The following is a 21239-nucleotide window of genomic DNA, read 5'->3' on the forward strand; positions in this document are numbered from 1 at the left end:
TAAGACTATCACTGTGTGCACAAACAAATGCGTTTATTAACTACAGCACAACACTCTCAGTCAGATGTGTCACTATCTGTTTGGTCACCAAATGGCAATGATGCGGTAAAACAAGTCTTTCCAAAGAGAGATTAAAAACGGGGAACCACATCTCATCCGCTATCCCCAAACTGTCGGCCTCTTTGAATAAATCTCCAGTTCCTTTGTCTTTTCTCTATCAGTTTCTCTCCTTTGGTTCCGTCTACGGTTTTCTGCTTTTCACTCCTCTGCCTCTCTGTGAATTAGGTGATGTAGATGCGGTGAAAGTCGTTGGCTCCGAAGGCACAATTGCACTTGGGGCACTTCCTCTGTCTGGTGTCGTAACGCATCTTCAGACATTCGTAGCAGAATACGTGGAAACACTTGGTGAGCACCGTCTCCTTGTCGCGTGTGTTGCAGCAGGGGCAGCGCAGCTTGGCCTGGAGACGGATAAACACATTGTAAATGGGCCAAATTCTGACTTCCCAACACTGTTATAACATGTATCCATTTATTGTATGGCAACACAGTTAACACTTGAGGGTGTAACAAGTGAGCTTCTTGATATCCTCAGACCGTAATAGTTCTGTGGAGCTTCGAGCTCACTTTCTGGACAGTACCCACAAATGAAAAACAGGAAAAAAAGGTGTAGTAATTTGCATTACAGCACATTACTTTCACTAGACTACTGCAGTTTGTGCCAAAAAGCTGTTGGTGGTTTTATAACTCCCTCGCCATTAACATAGATTGATTAAAGCCATTCATTTCTCTGCACACTCTTTTCCTGACCTTGTACTGGTTGATCTCCTCCTGCAGGATCTCATCAGCATCGGAGTACACCTCCACCTTCTTCTGCTTCTCCAGCTTCCGTCTCAGCCTCGACAGATCTTCCTAGAAGGCATCGGGAGAGGGGTTGTTTAACTCAGACTCCTGATGCGATCCAATCAGAACTTCAGGAGTCATTTGTGAGAGTTCAGGAAAAAGAAAAAAAAGAGTTAAGGGCGTTATCCCCAGTGCTGAAAATACAACATACCTGTGCTCGTTTCAGGTTGCTGCTCTCCCTCTCCCGGGCGCTGCGGTTCTCAGCCACAGAGACCTGGATCTCCTTAAGCTTGGCCTGTGTGTGCTCCAGCTGCACCTTCAGGTCCTCTGCCAGCTGGGCAGCCTCCACCGCCTGCAGCAGGAAAGGAACCGGACACACTCAATAAAAAAAGAATGAAAAAAAACCTAATGAAATTCCTGAGCTGTACTGTGGTGGTGGTACAATAAGCTTGAATAAAAGACATTCTGAGTCTATCATTTGTGCTAACTTTAAAGATTGTGTATATTTTCCAGCTCTGACGACCATTTTCCACAACATACCATACGTTTTTTCATCCTCATTGTGGCTTCCAGGCCACCACTGGTTTCAGTTAAAGTAACAATTCACACACACACACACACACACACAAGATGACCTCATTAACAGCGCCCCAGTGCACCGTTGGGTGTCTTGACAGGTACTTGAGCAATGTTAGCAATTACTAGACAGGTGGGTTTAATTGGCGAACAATGTAGCTCATAAACACAATTGTTTTGTGGAAAGAACCCAACAACTCTCAGACGTCAGAACTTTTCACAGGAACCTGAACACACCAGATTGATGATGTGTACATGTCACATGTTATTATCTAGATCCTCTGAATGCAGTTTTTATATTTAGGGGCACAGACATCTGGCAGCAATCAAATCATCCGTCAAATAGCAAACCTGAAATGCAAGAGCTGACAAAATGATTGATGGTATTTTTCTTCACACCTTCCTCTTGTTGAGTTCTAGTGCTTGTGACCGAACAGACAGCTCTTTTTCCAGAGCAGCAAGTGTGTTCTGGAGGATGCCCTCTTTCTCCTCCAGCTTCTGCACAACCAACAGCTGGGCATCCACCTGCAGAGCGACAGCAACAGTTAATACGCAAGTGCCCTGACACAACGAGAACCATCAATGTTGCACTTCCAGCTGAAGAAGTTGCACGTTTACCTGGGTTTTGAAGGTGAGAACTTGGTCTGCCAACTCCTCCTTCTCCTCTTTCAGCAGCTTGTAGATCTGGTTGGATTTGATTCGCTCACTCATCAGCTTGAAGTTGGCGTCATCCTTCTCGCGTAACTGCTGCAACAAGCGGCTGTTCTGCTCCTGCATGTCCTCGAAGGCCTGGCCTGTTACATCCATCTCACTAAGCAGGGCTTCCTCCTCCTCAAAAGACAGAGGTGTCGGGGATCAAAAACAATACAAGACCGTGACAGAAAGTGATATTGCCTCCGGATTCCGGTTGAAAAACCAGTGGGGCCTATTTTATGGCATATTTACCTGATTTGATTAATTACATTACATCTTCATTAGCCTATTTTGACTATGCATCTAGGAGGTGCAATCGCATCTGGTCTGTTTTCTGTGCTGCAAAATTGGACTTTTCTGCATTTTGGCGACTTACAAGCAAACTGGGGCCCATAAACAAAAGCCATATGATCTCACAAGTTGCTTGTTTATTGGATAGTTCTGCCAATTTGTCACCCTGCAAAGCTAAATGCTGGCAGCCAGAAACTGAAGCGAACAAATCAAACACATACGAGTCCAAAATAGTTTAGTGACTGTACTTTATACCAGATAAGAAGGCAAAAGTAAAGAGCCTAATGCATCAGCATTAGTCCAGATTGCGTTGTGCCTTCTGTTAATTATGTTCTGCCTGACATCCCAAGCATGAGAAGCAGTGGACTTTCAGATCTCAACATCTGTCTCCTTTGTGCTCATAAAATGTGACGGAACAGCAGTTAAAAAGCTTAATACACGGTCATAGCTCTTTTACACTTTTGCTGTATTTGATTTAATTAGTCTCAGTGCTAACTGAAGAGAGACCTGCATTATTGTTGGATGGTCTCAGTGCAGTTGTTTGCTTTGTACCAAAGTTCACTGGCATAAAGAGCCCGAACTGAAGGAGAAGATCCTCACGGCTCCTTGGGTGACAATAATTTGAACCATATTATGTAAAAAGATCATATTCAATGTAGCAGTAAGGTCAACAGTTGAATGAATATTATTGTGACAGTATCTCATGTGGGTGTATCCCCAAATCTACGCAACTATGGTTTTAGAATTGCGACGACCTAACTGAACCGACGTTGGATCAGTTAATGGGGTCGTTACACTCTGCTCTCTTATTCCCTTAGTTTTCTGATGCACTAATGAAAGCATCTCGACATTTACAAGACAGCAGAGTCGAGTAAGTGAGCTCAGACCTGATGTTCTTTAACATACTTTGAATTCATCAGGGTGCCTCATCAAAAAAAGATTTGACGCTCCCAAAATTATTGCATTTATATATTTTTTCCTTGTGTATGATATTAAATAAATAAAAAGCTTTTTTTTCTTCTTTTTTTTTTTTAAAAGAACAATGCTGTTAGAAAATGTCTATAATCAAACCATGAATATTGTGAAAACTACATTGTGATTATAGTTGATTCTTGTATTAATAAGGTTATCAGGATTAGTCTGGCACATGATTGTTTAAGCACAAAACAAAGTGGCTTCTTTTTCAACACTTTTGCCATGCTTTCAGATTGAGTGCCACGACAGTTGTATATTTATAACTGATAGTTCAGACAAAAACAAACAAATGAAAAACAAAAAAAAAAAATGCAGCCAGCATATCAGACCTAGCATCAGCTTTCAGTTCCTCTTTTGTCGTCTTAGATTAGGAGAACTTCCGTCCTTCCGTCCGATGCAAATGTGATACTCATTGCACTACTTTCATTCTTAACACAGCTAGCTTGTTTATATTTGTATCTGATCAATGTTCCATACAGGGCTAATGGTTCATGTCTCACTTCATGCTGGTCTGCAATTCTTAATACGTGGTTGCACACTGCTCGAAAAAGGATCTAGAGAGTCCTTCCCCCTTTTACAGCATAAGTGTACGAGGTAAACGGCAACATAAAGGTGGTCCACATGCTCAGCCTCCTGCCTGTGTTGCCACTCCACTTACATGCTCTGATGTGTTTGAGGAGAAGAAAAGAAATTCACACATACCTGCTTTGTGGCAGCGAGTTTCTTTTGCAGATGCTCGATGGTCTCTTCTGCCACTCGAATCTTCCTGAGGGCATCTTCATCGGCCAGCTTCTTGCTTTCTTTCCTCTCCCTCTCCTCCAGCTCGCGCACTCGCATCCTCAACTCATCCACCTGATCATTATCGAGATACGGGTTACGAGACTCAAAAAAAAAAAAAGAAATTATGACAGAAAGACGGAAGACACCAAAGAACAAACCTCCGCTTTAGATTTCCGTTCAGCTGCCATGAGCTGCACTTTGTCCCTCTGCTCCTTTGGAGCCGACTTATACATGTCTAACAGCAGCTTCATCTCTTTCTGGGACTCCTGGGCTTTCCTGATGGGTTAAAGGAGGCAAAGAGATCACATAAAAAAAGAGCAAACAATACAGAAACATAACTATATAATTTATATAAATGGATTAGAGTAGAAGGGGGATGTACTTGAGTTCTACTCTGAGCATCTTCAGCGTGTCCGAGTCCTTCCTCTTCAGCTCGTCGCTGCGCTGCCTCTCTCTCTCCCGCTCCCTCTCTCGTTCCCGCTCAGTCTCCCTCTCTCTCTCCCTCTCCCGAGCCCGCTGTCTCTCCAGTTCCTTCCTCCTCTCCTCTTCCTCCTCCTGGTCCTCATCCTCCTCTTTCTTCACGTCGACGCTTTCACTCGTCGTCTCCTCTGGAATCGGAACCCCCGTGTCGCCACTTTGACAACGTAACTGTCGACAAAGGAAAAACTATTTTTAAGAATTCCTTTAATTTACTGATAAATAAAGAGACATGAGTTTTCGTTAAGAAAACCCTCTGGATCTCACCGAATGAACACAGTAAACACTTGAATCCGTAAATAACATCATCTACCTTATTGATCTCCATCTGTGTTTCCCGCAACTTCCTTTTAAAGCGCTGCACGTCACCTTTCAACTGCAAGTTGTGGTTCTGAAGGCTGCTGATTAGATGACGCATCTCTCTGTTGATTGGTCCTGAGAGAGCAGAGACAAAGGATGAGCGGCAGACGTACACCGAGCGCAGTCGTCGTGTGCTCTTTAAGTCATTTGTTAGACGGGTTGATAGATGCGAGGGTGCGTTTCAAAGGGTACCTGCTTGCTCGTTGGCTGCCAGGTTCTGCTCAAACTCGATGCGCAGCATCTCGTACTCTTTGCGCACCTGAGCCAGGGTATCCTCCAGCTGGATTACCTCAGTCCGCAGCTTCTTCTGAAGGGACAGCTCATCACTCTGAACAGATGAAAACAGTAAGACTTGTTGACATTGTTGCCAAGTGGCGGCAATAATACACAAATCCAGGTTGCTAGGACAAAAGAATTAAGACAAACAGATGGAATGGCAACACTGGGCTACAACAAAGATGCAGTGAAGAAACAAACATTTTCTAAACGCATTCTTAAGAGATCAACGTTGACAACTGAAATTTACCTCCATGTGCTCAATCTGTCGGAGGTGGGCGTTCTTGGCAGTGAGCAGGAGGGCTCGTGCCTCGTCCAGCTGGGTTTTCACCCCAAGGGACTCATTGTACAGTAACGAGAATTGGGACTGTAGACATTTGTACTCTTGAGTCTCCTTCACAACCTCTTCTGGAATATTCCGCAAGTCCATCTGAAAAACCAGGAGATGGCAACGAAAGGTGAGCATTGGAAGTCTGTTACCACACTACACAGGCCCAACACTATAATCTCAGCCACAATATTACAAGATGAATATAAAATAGTTTTTTGACAAACAGGTGAGGTGTTTCCACTGCTTCTAATCTAACAACCAGAGATGATATCTTTACCTTGAGCTTCTCACTCTCCCTCACAGCCTCCTGGAGCTCCACCTGCAGTTTCTCCAACTCTGCCATGCGGCTATTAGCCAACTCCTGGTTGTGCTCCAGCTCTGCATTGAGACTCTCAAACTAGAAAAAAACAACAAAGACAACATGTTATAGATAGGAGAAATGTGCATGGTATGAAACACTGTTTTGCCAGCACAAACTGGCATCTGAGATATGAAGCAAGTTATGTGCTAAGATATAGATATTACACACGAACAGAATTGCAAAGGGGCCCTTTCTATAGTTGCTCACCTTCTGAATGTTCAGTGTAATCTGGCCTCCAGGAAGTCCACCTGAGCTGCCGCTGCTGCTGTATCCAGACTTGAGCTGCAGACAGCCAACACGGAACATATGATAAAAATAATATAAGAACAAACAAGACAGAAATAACAACATGATAGAACAAAACACACCCACACACATTCTATGACTCAAGCAATGTTTATCTTTTTAAAGAGAGACTAAACCCTCAAACCACTTTGTTTTGCTAAAAAACAATGTATTTGGGTTTTAGTAGTGTTGCAGATAGATTCAGGTCCTAATCTTAACATTCTAATGCAGAGTATTTTAATTCTAGAAATGGTTATAAATATGCATAGCTACTGTCCCCTACTGGTTGAAACCCTGCTTTTGTAATAGAATTATGCTGTTTGTTGATCTGGAGGCAGATGACGACTATGGTGGCAACTTTCATCGCCAACCAAACGCATATCACGGTTACTCATGACCCGGGCACAACGTTTAGCCACGACTAGCTCGAAATCCACTAAACCAGCCTGAATATGAAGAAAAGCTGAAAGGATTGCATGAGAGTCTATGGAGGCACAGCCGGATGGTTGGACCCTAGTCAGAGAGAGCTGGCCGATACTAAGCTTAATTGGCCAGTCTGAGTTTCAGGGGCGGGACTTAGCGAACTGTGAACTGCATATGCTCATCGATGGCATTAATGCTAATCGCCAGCATACACACATAACAATGCTTATCGTTAGCATAAATAAATCCCTGCCTCGCATGTCAACTCAAGTTCAAAAGTATTTTTAAGTGTTTGTACTGTATGTTGTCACCATAACAGACCCTTTACAGCACTCTTACCTAACCGTAAACACAACAACATCAACAGCTTAAGCTAATTGAAAGAGTGACGGCTATCATGAACGGTAATTAACAGTTAAATCTGGCTATGGTTACTCTTAACCGTTAAGACAGCTGATGCACGCATTCAAAGCAGGATGTGCATCAATAAGAGCAGCTGGCTTGACACGCATTAATGCTTAGAGCCTTATCACTGAATGAAACGCCCAGTGGACAGTGGACAGATAAAAAGCACCCACACGCACTTAACAAAGAGGCAAGTTACACACAGACAATTGCATACTAACGCACCTGCTCCATGGCTTCTGCCAGATGTTTGTTGAGCTTTTGTTCCCTGTTGCGTAGTTTCTCAATGTCCCACTGCAAGTCCTCCACCGTTGTTTCCATCTCTGACACTTTGGTCTCGGAGCTGGTCACCTTGTCCACCAACTCATTGTACTGCAAGAGAGGCAAAGACGCAACAATATGTCATCAGTGACAAGTACACTCTATACGCAATGGTTACATACACACAAACACGTTTTTTAACAATATTCTCATACTCCCAACTATTTCTGACACACACAAGCACAACAAATCACCAGACATGCTGAAAGCCACTAACAGGGCTGAGGACATCGTACCTCCATGGACATCTTGTGGTGTCGGCCCTGCAGCAGAGTGGCCAGGTCTCGCAGTCGAGTGTTGTCCTCCAGCAGAGTGTTGTTCACATGGATGATGTCAGACTGGCTATCGTCCTCACATGCTGCCAATGAGCATCAAGATTGTTAGCCAAATTAAAGTAGAGCTAACCAGTTGCAAAAAAAACCTCACATGTATCTACACCAACAACTCGATAATGAGATAGGAAACAAAAAGTAGCAGTCCATTAGTTTTAACGTAGGATATAAAATGTGCTGCAGATGATCCTCTTTCCTATTTCTATGTTCGTATCAATGGCTTATCATATATGATTGTGTCAGTAACAAGCATATTTACAGTTACCTGTAGGCTGGACTTGCTTGCACATGTTGTCAATGCGGCTGTGCAGCCTGTCAAAGACACAGACCAAGCAGGCAATGGCTTCCTTGCTGAATTGCATGCGGTCTTGTAAGTGCAGGGTGAGCTCCTCCTCGCTGCTGTGCTCTAATGTAGCCAGGAAGCCTTTGGCATTGTGACTTAGGGGAGCAGGGGGTAGTGACGAATCTAAAAAAAACAAAGGAAAGATGTGGTTATGTACGAGGTTGGTTAAAATCAGCAGATGATCAAATAATCAAAGTATTAAGCTTCAACCTTCAGCTAGAAAATTGGAAACTATGTGTGGACTTATGAATGAGCATTTTGCTAATTCTCAAATACTTTAAAGCATGCAGGGTCTGACAAGGTTATACAGATAGAGAGGTCAGGATTGCTTTACAATAGCATGAAATTCTACAAGCTTTTGGCAAGAAGAGTCTACCACAAAATAAAAGGGAAGCTAACAGTTGCTCTCTTCACACCTCCAACATTTTCCTCTCGTCTTTAAAGATACTTTCAGAAGATACTGTTCCTGCCCTCTCCTTCATTTTCACAACAGCTGTTGTCACTTTGAGTAAATACACATCTAATCATCTTAAACAATGTCTGACTATCAGACGTTGTTATGGTACTTTGTTGCACACACCTGTGTAATAACATTATTAATTTTATGCGTTGCCTCAGAGTGTCAACAACAGTAGCAACATAACAGAAAGATGGGTTAAGTTCAATACTGGAGAGTAACTGATCTGGAAATGTGAAGTCATACCCATGTAAACACTTTCATCTATCTATTAATATAGAATATGGTCAGATAACACATTATATGGACAGATTATAGCAGTACATGAATGCAGTCAGTGATGGAGACTTTACAGAGATCACCATGGTCAGGTAAAACCCTGCTTACCTGTTGTTGAGTCCTTTGGTGGCTCTGTGGGTGTCAACAACTCTTCTGACCCAGTAGGAGGTGGCGGCTGCTTCTGCTCTTCCTGCTGCTCTGCCTGCTCCCCCTCATTCTGGCCCTCTGGGAGTGGAGGTGGAGGCACAGCAGAAGTTGGCGAGACCAGATTGACACCATCTTCCTCCGTTGGTGTGGGTTCAGGGAGAGGGGGCGCGGGCGGGGTAGATGTCACAGGAGCATCTGGCTCAATACGTTTGCGTAGAACGTGTACGTTCTCGTCCAACTGCAAATCAGAAACACAAGGGTTAAAAAAAACATTGCTTCGAGTATATTTTCTGTACAACAAAACTTGGATAGTGCTATTCCAAAAGCTGAGTCTTGCAATTTGTAAGATCTTTTGATTACTGTGCTTCCACAGACTGAGCACAGTGCATTAATCTGCTAATTGCCTAAATTTACAGGCACACAAACAAAAGTAAAAAACATATTATAAAGAGTCAGGGTAACATTCACATTTATTGTTGTTGAATACCTTGTGGCTTTGAAAGAATGAGACCCTACCCCTTAATCTTTCTGAATTAAAGTTTTGGCTAAAAAGTATAGTTAGATTAAAACGATGTAATCATGTGAAGAGGTACCTGCGACCAGTAGCGGTTGACAATCAGCAGGGTGGTGTCATCAGTGGCTTGTCTCTTCTCCAGCTTCTCAATTTTCTCTCGTAACTCGTCCTCCATCGTCTGCCGCTGCTCCAAGCGCTCACACAGCTTCTTATTCTTGAACTGGAGGACCTTCATGTCCATTTCCTCCTGCACGGAACAAATACAAACAACAAAGTGAGGAATGTCAGAGGTCCTGAATGTAGTTTGGAGGAAAAACACTTGTGATGAGCTACAATGTGTAAGTCATCCTGGTGGTAGTAGCAGTAAATGGACTGTGAGAGTAAACATCAATAACTGACCGTAGAGGAGACTCCAGCTATGCGTATGGGCTCAATGAGAGTGGTGGTGGTTTTCTCCTCTTTTTTGCTCTTCTTCTCAGGTGGGCCAGGGGGGCTGTCCCCTCCTGAGGGACGTTTTCCTCCCCCAGCACCTGACATCTTTCCTTCCCCTGTAAGAAACCAAATATGACACGAAATGTTTACGTCGGTACAGCTTTAAGACATTTTCTAGATTAATTATTTTGATTAGATTAGTCTGAAAATGGAAAACTCATTAATTTGATGACAGCTAGCAACGGCATTATCCTTGCATTACAATCACAGGGCCACTGATTTTAACCGTCTGCTAATAATGATCCTCCAGTGTTCATATGCGTTCCTGTACGCTGACGTTGACTGTTAGTGTATAAGCCGCTGCAGGAAAAGCTTCCGACTAATTTTCATTTGGCATTTCTGTCAAGATCTACGAACATTAGCTGCTAACGCTAGCTATGCTAATGCTAACGTTAACTCTTCGAGACCTAGCGTTAGTTGGCTAGACGGCGCTCTTTGTCCAGCGTATTTAATGACCGGTGGTCGCAATTTCTTCCTGGAAAATCACTACAAGCGTAAAGTATAATGTAAAAAAAAAACTCTACATGCAAAGACAGGTTTAGATTGTTTCTTATAAATATTACCACTACAAACCTTCACAAGGAGCGGTTGGAAATATAACTCAGTGCATCTAGAGAACCTACCGGAAATGGCGACAATCTACTTCCGCAGAGTACTTTTTTTTTTCTTTTTTTTTTAAACATTTTTTAGTTAATCAAAAAAAGATAAACAATGATTACCAGATTCTTGACATTTAACTACTTGAACTCATCTGCAATGCCTCTAAAAATAACTCTGAATATTATTACATAATGTTAAGACTGCAACGTTCACTCTGGCCTCATGGGGGCAGTATTGTTACACTGTGTATTACGAGACTATGAACTGTTTCGAGGAATGTGACGAGGTGTAAACACTGCTCAGTTGGTAAGCTAGCCACCGGTTGTTAACAGTATCGGTAGCTAAGTTTGATACGGTCGCCGGTGAATTGCACGCAGTTATGGCTTCACGGATTATTGAGCTTGTGATGGCACTTCAACACTGACTCCATACTCGCCGTATCCCGCTCACTCTGATCCTTTGATTGCATACATGGTGAGTAGCTTCCTGAACCGGTCAGTGAACCCGCTGCTGCAGCAAGGCCAAAACAGACACAGCTACCGTTAGCTAACTAACTGTCGCGATGGATCTAACTCGCATTTCTAAGTAACAGTAGAAGGGAGAAAGATGTGTGTTGGTGTGTAGCAAGTAAATCCCCCGAGTAACTAGAATTAAACTGCAAAACAAAACACTTCCTTGTCAGGAGTTAGCTCAGCAGTTCCTGTTGTTAGACAGATCATGCATCACTGTTACAAAGTGAGTTTGTTGTTATTATAGATTAATATTCCGTCATCATGACCAAAGACATCGTTGTTGGAGATGAATTACCAGACTGGGTGGGGGCCAAGGAGTTTTACCAGAAGTATGACCCCAAAGAGGTGATTGGCAGGTGAGTCCAGCAAAGATAACACGGAACGTGATCTCGGTTGTCTAACTTGTCTGTTGGGATGATTTAAAACCCACGCTGTGCTCTGTATCAATGGCGTCTCAGGGGTGTGAGCAGTGTGGTGCGCAGGTGTGTGCACAGGCACACGGGTCAAGAGTTGGCAGTGAAGATCATTGAGATCACAGCGGAGAAGATGACCGTTCAGCAGCTGGATGAGGTGAAAACCTCCACGCTGAAGGAGATCCAAGTCCTCAACATGGTGAAGGGACACTCCTCAATCAGTATGTTATTCTGCTCTTTTGAAAAGCAAGACACTTTCATTTTCTGTTGTTTGAGATTAAAAAGTGTTAAAACTTTGTTTGTGTTCTTTTGATTCCCTTTAGTCACTCTTATTGATTCCTATGAGTCCACAACCTTCATATTTTTGGTGTTTGACCTGTGAGTATTACAACAACAAGCTCAAATACATTTGTCTTTACAATTCCTCCCCTTACTATGTGAATGAAAAATCATGACATCTTTGTAGGATGGTATTAATCTCGTGTTTTCATTGACAGCATGAGGCGAGGAGAGCTGTTTGACTATCTCACAGAAAAGGTTACTTTGAATGAGAAGGAAACCAGGTGATCTCCAGCATCAACACGCGACATCAGCTCATTTCATCTGGCAGCATTTTGAGTCTTTGTATGGCCGGTGTCACTCTCCATAGATATAGGTTTATAACTGTGTTTCTGCATGTTTTAGCCTCACATATGCCAAATATCATGTACATTTTCAAACTTTGACAAAAGCTCAAGGCACTATGATGTTCACTGTGAAGGAGACCTGACATTCACACATCACAGTCCATATCTCTATAAGTTAAATAAATGCTGCTGCCTGGAAAGGAGATTAAAACCATTTAAATAAGTACAATGTCAAAGTGGTAATGTAAAATTGATGCATTTTATAAAACCCATTGCTCTGCAGGAGTATGATGCGAGCTTTGCTGGAGGCCGTGCAGTACCTTCACTCCTTCAACATCGTCCACCGGGACTTAAAGCCTGAAAACATTCTCCTCGATGATTATGGACACATCAAACTGTCAGACTTTGGTTTCTCTGTTCAGCTACAACCTGGAGACAAGCTTAGAGGTACTGTGCTATGAAATGAAACAGATGCCTGAAAATCAATATTGATGATTAGATATGTAAATCATTTATACAGTCAGAGTTTAAAATGATCTATTTAGCCTTTATTTAATTTATTATTCTGAATTCTATTCTTATCAGAGCTCTGTGGGACGCCTGGTTACTTGGCCCCTGAAATACTGAAATGTTCGATGGATGAAATGCACATGGGCTATGGCCAAGAGGTCGATCTGTAAGTCTTTTCTTTTGTCAATAACATTTAAATCCGTATAAGTTTACAAAGCATGATCCTGGGTGTTGTCCTGACCTTTTTTTGATAAATGTGTTGGACAGCTGGGCGTGTGGCGTGATCCTTTTCACCTTACTGGCCGGCTCACCACCGTTCTGGCATCGCAAGCAGATGCTGATGCTGAGGATGATCATGGAGGGTCACTATCAGTTCAGCTCACCAGAGTGGGATGACAGGTCTGACACTGTGAAAGATCTGGTAAGCTGATATTCGTTTGACTGACTTTGAATTTAAATAATAATGTTCATTATATTCTCCTTTAATTTCTAGTTTAGGTTGAACCATGAAGCTTTTGCTGTTTTGTTTGTTAGTCAGCAGCATCTACATTATCACAAAAGTCCTGATTTTCACTCATTTTGCTTGTGTTGCTCAGATATCCAGGCTGATGGTTGTGGACCCAGCTGTCCGTCTCAACGCTGAGCAAGCTCTAGCACATCCCTTCTTCAGACTATACCAGAAGGAGGATGTGCGACTCTTTAGTCCCAGAAAGAGTTTTAGGGTGAGTCACAGTGTTAACTTGGCTTTTTATTTTTTTTGTAATGGCAGCTGATTTTAAATCCTAAGCTTCGTGGAGAAAATACCCTCTCCATTCTCACCTGCTTTCTTTTCCTGCCTCCTCAGGTGTTGATATTGAGCGTGCTGGCCTGTATCAGGATGTACAGCCGCTACCGCAGGGCTCGGCCGCTGACTCGGGAAGTGCTGGCCAGAGATCCTTACTCCATTCGCGGTGTCCGCAAACTCATCGACGGCTGCGCCTTCCGCATCTACGGGCACTGGGTGAAGAAAGGGGAGCAGCAGAACCGAGCCGCCCTCTTTCAGAACACGGCTAAAATCATGCTGCTGGGCCTGGAGGACTTTGAAACATAAAGCGGTCAACCTCATTCCTAACCACACAGATTTTTATTTAAACATTCGCATGTGCTCTCATGTCAGTGTTTGTGATGTCAAATTAGTGTTTAATTTTAAGATGAGGAATTCAGGGGCCAGGATGTTTGTGTGCCTTATTAATGAGCACCGTGGTTCTGCAAGTTAAGCATGCACATCTTATCTTATCCGCCCTTTGATCCAAGTTTGTGGTTGTTTGAAACTCTTCTTGTCAGGTCATCAGTTTTGCAGTAAAGGACACATTGCACAATCATTTGAAATAACACATCACATATAAGTACATTATGTGTATTTATGATATTACCTGTTAATCGTCAGTTATAACTGAGGAGATGTGTTTCTAAACACTGCATGGCTGAAGTGGACATTAAAGCACTGTGATTAATTATTTAATAGGTGATTCTATACACATAATGTTACAATTTACAGATGGTTCCAGTGTTACAAATCGGTACTGAAAGACATGTGAAACATTCATGTAGAATATTTGGAGTGCTTTTGGGAGAGTAACCTGCAGCTATCATGCATGCAGACAGTCCTCAATAGGAAACCCACTTAAACTAACTGTGAAAATGACTTGTGACTGTATTTAACCAACACCATTCCATACTCTGTTCATTCTTCAGTTTGATAAGTGGCACTTTTCCAGAGAGTTTCTCTCGAAGAAATAACTACAAATGCAGATATGATGTACTGTATGTGAAAAAACAAAGTTTTGTTGATAATAAAACGAATGTTTGAGCTTGATTTGTCAAACTGTGTGCGAGTGCTTATTTGAATACAGCGTATCTCAACCATTATTTTTTGGCCTTGTGGTTGGGCAGTGGTGAATCTAGTGCACTGGTGTGCTGATCTGCAATGTCTTTCATTCGCTGATCTAGTTGTCCAGACACGAGCACCATCTGCTCTCTGACCTCTTTCTCAATCAGTGCCTTCAGTTCTGAAGGCACTGAAAGTGAGAAACCTGAAAGTGAGAAATTGAAGCAGTTAGTTGGGGTGCATTTGACTTCAAAAGGTTATTTTTGCACTGTCCTTTTTATGATTTGTGATCCTACCGAGTGTGGCTCCCTCTGGTTCTTCGATGGATGCTTCTTGTGTTTGAGGAGAGCTGTCTGTCGTCGGTGCTGCTTCCGTTTCTTTTTCCGTCAGATTTTCCGTCAGATTTGGTCCACGGTGCTCTAAAATATCAAGATATTCTGTTCTCAATGTAACACAGCATACAACTTAACTTTTGTGCTACTAAAAGTGCTGTTACCCTGTAATTATTACCTGGAGCAGATGAATCCTCCAAGGTGGGTTCATCCTGGTGTGGGGTCTCAGAGTACGTCAGAGATAGATCAAGTTTTAGCTGTGAAAAAATAAGAACTCATCATTCCCTCCAGATCTATTTTCACAGAAATCAAGTGAATAAAAATGATTGTTAGCAGAAGTTGCTTGAAACAATTTGTGCAGAATAACAGATTTCCAATTCTTACCTGTGTGGTGAAAATATATTTGTAGAGTTTGTAGTGTCTCACGTAGCTGTTATGGATGTACTTTAATATACATTCCACCTCCTCGGAGCTGAAGAGGTTGATGCTAAAGGGGGGGCGCTGTAGTGGGGGAACACACCGAAGCACCTGAATGAAACATTGCTTTCATGAGAATCCATGGGTTTTAAAATAATATTCTGAGTTAGAAGACTGACCCTGACTGAGTGACAGAGAAGTAGATCCTTGCAGTATTTGAAACACTCTTCTATGTTGTTGAGTGGAGTTTCTGCAAGACAAAAGTTCCAAACACATCTTACATAAAGTTACATTTAAATTATCTGCAGTGTTTTATGATTTCATCATCCAAATACAGTGATAATAATATGGCTTTTCTTACCTATGTTTGCCTCATGGATGGACTTGATGATGGACAAGAGAGCCGAGGTTTGTTCCTTTTTAAAGTTGCACTCTCTGCAAAAAAGCACAGTCTGGACATACATCTCCAGCAGAACTCCTCTTTTTGGTTCAGGGAGGTGGACTCCAAACACACTGCATAAAGCACTGCCACAGAAAAGAAAAAAGGATGACAGAAAAATATGTCATTGCAGTGTGTGTGTGATTGTGTTAAAATAGAGAGATGTGTTTCTGGTCATAAAAGGACAGAAACCTCTCCAGATCAGGAATGGACTGCATTTTGCATATCTCCTCCATGTCATGGTAGCTCACATCGGTCCTGAAAACACCCAGGAAATGGATTCTCTGTTAGACATGATGCAAGGCGTAAAGACAGTATCAAACAATCAAAATGAACATAATCCAGATTATAGGCACAGCTCTCACCATAGCATCACTCTAGCTTTCAGGGCCTGTGGTACCTACATAATAAAACGATGTATTATAAGGCAATACTTAACAGAATAGCTGTATCCACTGTAAATGATAATATCTTTAAATTGTAATCATATGAATACAAAATACAATAGGTCAATTAATAGCAATGCTCAGTAAAGTGAGCCCAACATGTAGCTAACTAAACTTGTAGAGCCTACCTTTGTTTTCGTATCCATTTTTTTTCTTCTTCTGCCGAATTGATAATTGAGTAAACTGCAGAAGCTGGCCGCTGAAAAACAGAAGTGCGATTGATTTGATTGTAGAATAACATCTAGACTACACAATATTTGTCAAATTAATATTTTGTAGTTAAAAAGGATGCTATGAAGTAATCGTTTTGTTTTTTGTTTGTTTTTTTACCATGTACAAGTATTTAACGAAAACTTACATGACTAAACAGGCTTCAATGAAGCTGGATCACTTCCTGTTTGGCTACCTCGCTGTATCCTAGCAACATTAAACCCCCCTTTTTCCCTCTCTTTCCGGTTTAGCGCGTCGTACGGAATAATAATAATAATAATATAAAATAAAATACTTACTATACCAAGTAAAGTATAGTACGTCGCAACAGTTTAAATACACGTAAAAATATCAAATACATATGCAAATACTAATTGTACCAATATGACTACCACCAATAATAAATATGAAACATAATGAGACTAAACAAACGTTTAAGAGTTGTATGTGAGTGAAAATAAATAGGTTAAAAATTCATCCTGCAAACAAGTATAGGCTGTTTGTCATAGATCAACTCATAATAACGACATGAAGAATTTTATTTTCTGATTTTTTTTTGTAACTGTATTTTATTTTGTTTAAATCATGGCGCTTCATCGCTGCTGCATGGCAGCCATATCCATGACAACGAGATAGGCTGACTCAGTGTCGCTAATAGTCCCCGTCTGTTGTGGTTTATGTCTTCCAGGACGTTTTATATTACTTTAATAGCCCCTCGAGGTGATGTGTGGTGTGACGGCAGCGCACAGAGGCACGTTTTGGGTGAGACTTTAGAAGCGCAATGTGTGGGTTACAGGCTGCGGCTTCCATGTTTCACTGTTGGCGCCTGGGTAAGTAATGCAGACTGCTGCCTTGTTGTAAATTGGGTGACAGGAGCACGTTTAAAACCGTAACATAGGCCTTATAGCGCCTCCATAAAGCAGGCATGGAAAGCCTGCTTTGCCCCCGAGACTGCTTGTCCATACTGACTGAGCGCTGCAGTCTAAGAACATTATCCCCTTTTAATCCACTTTGCCTTCTGCTCCATGCAGGTGGACAGACTGTCACATGGAGCAGGGAGCCTCAAACAAACGCGCGCGTCCATATTTAATTGCTTTTTTTTTATTTTGGAGACTGAACCATTTCTCGCATTGAACATTGATGCTGGATTTCATCAGTTGTTTTTATGTAGCCGATCCTTAATTATCTACTGATTATAATTAGCAGTGATTCTTTCACACGGACATGGAGGACCCCGATATACGACAACAGAAGCTTGACAACCAGGTAAATAAACAAGGATTATTTAAGTATTTCATGTCATTTACACATGAAAGTGCCCAAATATGTTTTGGTTTATTTCAAACTGGGGGAAAAAACTACAATGCACTTCAACTAACTGAGAAAGAGATAAGCCTCCATACTTGTAACCTGACAGAGTAGATTTGTATCTATGTTCCTTTATCAAAAAGATATAGGATAAACATATATTTATCAGTGATATCCACGCGGACAGCGGAGCAAACACTTGTTCACTGTTAAGGCTAATTAGCTGAGAAGTAGTTAAAGCTGAGGCAGAGCTTTGCAAATAAATAAAGCTTTCTTGAGTCTTGAGGTCATGGCTCCCTGTGTCAGAACCACCTGCTGCGTGGTGCTACTGCTCAACTGTAAGTCACAGTCTGTTTGTATGCACTGTACAGTATGTGAGCTACTTCATCAGTAGAGTACTACAGACTTATAACAGAGAATCATCTTGGCAGATAATATGGCCAGCATGTCAACATAACAAATTAGGCTTCAGTGAAACATAAACCTCATAATAATGTTTAGCTTATAGTCTGTTGACTTTAGTTGTCATCAAATGCGTTAAAACATTGGCACCATCAAATGTAATGAAATGCCTACGTTCCTGTACAGCTAAACACCTATCCAACAGCATGTCACCATATATACAGACATAAGAATCACTATTATCGCTGTAGTTGTAACCCCACGTACGAACACTGAACATTGAGTTGACAGTTTGAATTCTAAACCTAATACTTAATTCTCCCACAGCGAACTCTTTTGATGAAAAAGCAGCAAAACAAGAGGGCTGATTCCCAAATGGTTGTAGCCAATCGGGATGCTCGCCAAAAGAGTCGAAAGCACAAAGTGTCCCGCTCTGATGAAACACCTCTGTTGATCAACCAATCCCTCAGCAACACTTCCCTGAGTGGTTGGTATTAGAATCATTTATATTTAGCACGGTTTTGTTTTTTTAATAGAATATTAAATCCGTTGTACGGTGCAAATTCATTCTCCTAAATTGTATTAAATCCAAGTTTTTCTTTTCTTTTCTGGAGATCAAGTTGAACATGCCCATGATAACCCACTGGATGAGATCACATTAGGCGAATGTGACATGACAGCAAGCATGACATTTGATGAGATGCCTTCAGACAATCATGTCACTCCCAAGAAAATGAGCTTGGAGATGGACAAAGAGCCCGAGGTAGAGTCGGAGGTGGAGAATGATGCTGAGGCGGAGGGAAAAAAGACAAAGAAGAAAGAAGTGAAAAAAGAAAAAGCCAAAGGTAAGAATATAGAAAGCAGAATATTTTATTCTCTATGTGTTTATTTATTAATTTACTTACTCAATTTCAAGGATTCAAATAGTGCAATCAGAGAGCACACATACGTCGGGCCCTTCGTGGTCTGTGACCGCATGGGTTTATGCATGTTCTGTGTATTCACGCATGCACATGTAAAGCTAAGGAATACTTTGATTAAATGATAAATAAATGATTTATCAGCAACGCGCTATTGTGCTTTCCGTCAGAGATGGAACAGAACGATGAAGAGGACAAAGAGAAGGAGAAAAAAACAAAGAAGAAAGACAAAGTCAAAGAATCTGAAGACCCACAGAAGACAAACAAGACAACCAAACAAGAGCGGAAAAGTAACATCAATGTTCAATTTATTATTAACGTAACTATGGACCTTACTTAACGTTTTAAACATTAAGCTTTATTTAATGTCACAAATACATAATACTAAATATAACAGCTTTTATAGCGTCTGTCTCCTCTTTTGCAGAGAATCACTTGCAGGAGGTTTCATCCCAGGGGATAGAGACAGCGGGGGAGATGGCAAGTCCAAAGAAGAATAAACATGAAGAAAGCGACAATGAAGAGGGGACCCAGAGGCCTGTCCTTCAATCGCCTAAGAAGAAAAAACAACTCAACACATGTGAGTCATGTGAGTCATGTGTTAGACCTATCTGGCCCTGTGCATTTTACGATCAACAATAGCGTAAAGCTGTTGTAAGGAATACATTTGTGTGTGTTATCATACAGCCAGGTGCCAAATAAGTGAAGAGGGCAAAGATGAAGAAACCCAGGAAAAGGTGAAAAAGGAAAAGAAGACAAAGAAAGCGGAGAAAAGTATGCCGAGTCTCGCTTCCCTCAACTCCAACTACAGAGAGAGTTCATCTTCAGACAGTGAATCTAATGAAAGAGTGAGACATTTACAAGTAAAAAACTGTTTTGTGTATTGTCAAACGCAAATTAGGCAAGTATGCACCTCATTTAGATTCGTCACGCAGCATATATAAAAACGACTTTTGAAATCATTTCCACTCTCATTCCAGTCAACATCTCCAATGTCAGTGGAGGATCTTGAGAAGTTTGCTTTGCGTCCAGCCCCCCGAGATGCGACGATCCAGTGTAGGGTCACCAGGGACAGGAGAGGCATGGAGAAGGGCATTTACCCGACTTACTACCTCCACATGGAGAAGGAGGACGGCAAGAGGGTTGGCACTTCTGCACAATTTGAACCCAATCGTTGTGCACATTGACTTAAGCTCTAATGGCATGATCCTGTTTTCTTGAGCTGTCGTATTTCTATCGAAGTTCTTCTCATCGTCTAAAAACGTGTTTTTCATTCTGCCATCACCAAGGTGTTCCTAATGGCAGGCAGAAAACGGAAGAAGTGCAAAACATCCAACTATCTCATCTCCACTGACCCGACAAATCTGTCCAGAGAGACAAACTGCTACATAGGAAAGCTAAGGTACAACTCTTATTTCTACCTGGGGTTTTCCTGCTATGTTTTCGTGTCATATCTGCCACGAAAAAGGTCTCTTGATGAATTTCTACCTCAATTGCATCCCAAGTGTAAATTGGAAATGTTTTGGGAATTCCTCCATGATTTGTGGAGGCAATCATTTTACATGGAATTGAATGCACCCCATGATTATCTTTCTTAATTCAGGCAAGGTTGACATTTTGATCTCTAACCTTATAGATGATGACAGATCATGTATCAGATCAGACGTATTTGTTTCAGGTCCAATGTCCTGGGTACCAAGTTCACAGTCTATGATGGAGGTGAAAACCCTGAGAAGAAGCCCTTCATCAAAGAGTGTGAATCAGTGCGGCAAGAGCTGGCAGCAATTTGTTACGTGAGTTCAAACTTAACTCTATACACTCTAACAAAGCATATGAAGAGATACAACCTGTAATACAATTGGCTGTCATGTTCCAGGAGACCAATGTGCTGGGATTTAAGGGTCCTAGGAAAATGACAGTGATCATCCCTGGCATGTTGGAGAACGATGAGAGAGTGTCCATTCGCCCCACAAATGTAAGTTTAGAAAGAAAAAAATAATCCTTTGTGAGGATGCTGATTAAGTGTGAAATGTGTCGGAGGAACTGAAATGTTTATCTTATTATAGGAACCTGATACTCTATTGGTCCGCCATGCGAACAGCAACACAGACAAACTGGTCACACTGGTGAACAAATCCCCGAGCTGGAACGAACAGACTCAGTCATATGTGCTGAACTTCCACGGCCGGGTCACCCAGGCCTCCGTCAAGAACTTCCAGATCATCCACCCTGACAACGGTAGGACGATGCGACTCTCTTCCTCTATCATCAACCACGAA

At 41.8% G+C, this 21239-nt stretch overlaps 4 protein-coding genes across 16 annotated transcripts in view; 2 read left to right on the top strand and 2 right to left on the bottom strand.

The window, feature by feature from the left end:
• rnf40 (ring finger protein 40) lies at positions 1-10988 on the bottom strand. Of its 3 annotated transcripts, none has more exons than XM_076093501.1 (20): positions 10532-10662; positions 9866-10014; positions 9546-9713; positions 8914-9190; positions 7992-8192; positions 7631-7752; positions 7299-7445; positions 6168-6242; positions 5877-5996; positions 5519-5698; positions 5185-5320; positions 4946-5067; positions 4538-4803; positions 4314-4431; positions 4078-4227; positions 2035-2247; positions 1816-1941; positions 1052-1192; positions 808-909; positions 1-458 (listed from the first exon to the last, which is right to left on the bottom strand). In XM_076093501.1, exons 2-20 carry the CDS (start codon positions 10001-10003, stop codon positions 282-284), a joined length of 2979 nt encoding a protein of 992 aa, XP_075949616.1. In that variant the 5' UTR covers positions 10004-10014; positions 10532-10662; the 3' UTR covers positions 1-281. The 3 variants fall into 3 exon arrangements, with proteins under 3 accessions (XP_075949616.1, XP_075949617.1, XP_075949618.1); XM_076093502.1 differs by having other exon boundaries at positions 2035-2244; positions 10532-10661; XM_076093503.1 differs by lacking the exons at positions 1-458; positions 808-909 and having other exon boundaries at positions 1055-1192; positions 1768-1941; positions 10532-10988.
• On the top strand, positions 10835-14474 carry phkg2 (phosphorylase kinase, gamma 2 (testis)). Its single transcript, XM_076093519.1, has 10 exons — positions 10835-11032; positions 11315-11426; positions 11529-11704; positions 11807-11861; positions 11981-12046; positions 12393-12556; positions 12695-12785; positions 12887-13040; positions 13216-13341; positions 13464-14474. Exons 2-10 carry the CDS (start codon positions 11332-11334, stop codon positions 13707-13709), a joined length of 1173 nt encoding a protein of 390 aa, XP_075949634.1. The 5' UTR covers positions 10835-11032; positions 11315-11331; the 3' UTR covers positions 13710-14474.
• The window catches only part of cfap119 (cilia and flagella associated protein 119), a 10981-nt gene continuing 2993 nt past the window's right edge, over positions 13252-21239 (bottom strand). Inside the window, exons 2-10 of the mRNA XM_076093525.1 lie at positions 16249-16319; positions 16040-16074; positions 15867-15932; positions 15597-15760; positions 15415-15485; positions 15203-15319; positions 14997-15075; positions 14783-14905; positions 13252-14691 (exon numbers count right to left, since the gene is read on the bottom strand). Of these exons, the coding sequence (XP_075949640.1) occupies positions 14525-14691; positions 14783-14905; positions 14997-15075; positions 15203-15319; positions 15415-15485; positions 15597-15760; positions 15867-15932; positions 16040-16074; positions 16249-16266 (840 nt within the window). The 5' untranslated portion in view covers positions 16267-16319 and the 3' untranslated portion in view covers positions 13252-14524. The remainder of the gene's footprint in view (positions 14692-14782; positions 14906-14996; positions 15076-15202; positions 15320-15414; positions 15486-15596; positions 15761-15866; positions 15933-16039; positions 16075-16248; positions 16320-21239) is intronic.
• LOC142951742 (uncharacterized) overlaps positions 16967-21239 on the top strand; it is a 4861-nt gene continuing 588 nt past the window's right edge. For 2 of the 11 annotated variants that reach the window (XM_076093506.1, XM_076093515.1), the window contains exons 1-11: positions 16967-17596; positions 18368-18527; positions 18655-18885; positions 19131-19250; positions 19367-19549; positions 19648-19808; positions 19941-20102; positions 20250-20362; positions 20639-20753; positions 20837-20935; positions 21027-21198. In XM_076093506.1, coding sequence (XP_075949621.1) covers positions 17555-17596; positions 18368-18527; positions 18655-18885; positions 19131-19250; positions 19367-19549; positions 19648-19808; positions 19941-20102; positions 20250-20362; positions 20639-20753; positions 20837-20935; positions 21027-21198 — 1558 coding nt within the window. In that variant the 5' untranslated portion in view covers positions 16967-17554. The remainder of the gene's footprint in view (positions 17597-18367; positions 18528-18654; positions 18886-19130; positions 19251-19366; positions 19550-19647; positions 19809-19940; positions 20103-20249; positions 20363-20638; positions 20754-20836; positions 20936-21026; positions 21199-21239) is intronic. The other 9 variants (XM_076093507.1, XM_076093509.1, XM_076093510.1 and 6 more) reach the window with 9 other exon arrangements.

This window comes from Anarhichas minor, unplaced genomic scaffold, assembly GCF_050575085.1.
Source record: "Anarhichas minor isolate MPS153535 unplaced genomic scaffold, ASM5057508v1 ptg000017l, whole genome shotgun sequence".
In the NCBI taxonomy this organism is placed as follows: Eukaryota; Metazoa; Chordata; class Actinopteri; order Perciformes; family Anarhichadidae; genus Anarhichas; species Anarhichas minor.

Excerpts from the sequence above, each read along its gene's own strand:
- phkg2 (XM_076093519.1), top strand. The coding sequence starts at position 11,332 with ATGACCAAAGACATCGTTGTTGGAGATGAATTACCAGACTGGGTGGGG. Across the intron at positions 11,427-11,528 it reads CCCAAAGAGGTGATTGGCAG|GGGTGTGAGCAGTGTGGTGC; the intron begins GTGAGTCCAGCA and ends ATGGCGTCTCAG. Across the intron at positions 13,342-13,463 it reads GTCCCAGAAAGAGTTTTAGG|GTGTTGATATTGAGCGTGCT; the intron begins GTGAGTCACAGT and ends CTGCCTCCTCAG.
- rnf40 (XM_076093501.1), bottom strand. The coding sequence starts at position 10,003 with ATGTCAGGTGCTGGGGGAGGAAAACGTCCCTCAGGAGGGGACAGCCCC. Across the intron at positions 5,997-6,167 it reads TTACACTGAACATTCAGAAG|TTTGAGAGTCTCAATGCAGA; the intron begins GTGAGCAACTAT and ends GTTTTTTTCTAG. Across the intron at positions 1,193-1,815 it reads TAGAACTCAACAAGAGGAAG|GCGGTGGAGGCTGCCCAGCT; the intron begins GTGTGAAGAAAA and ends TTCCTGCTGCAG.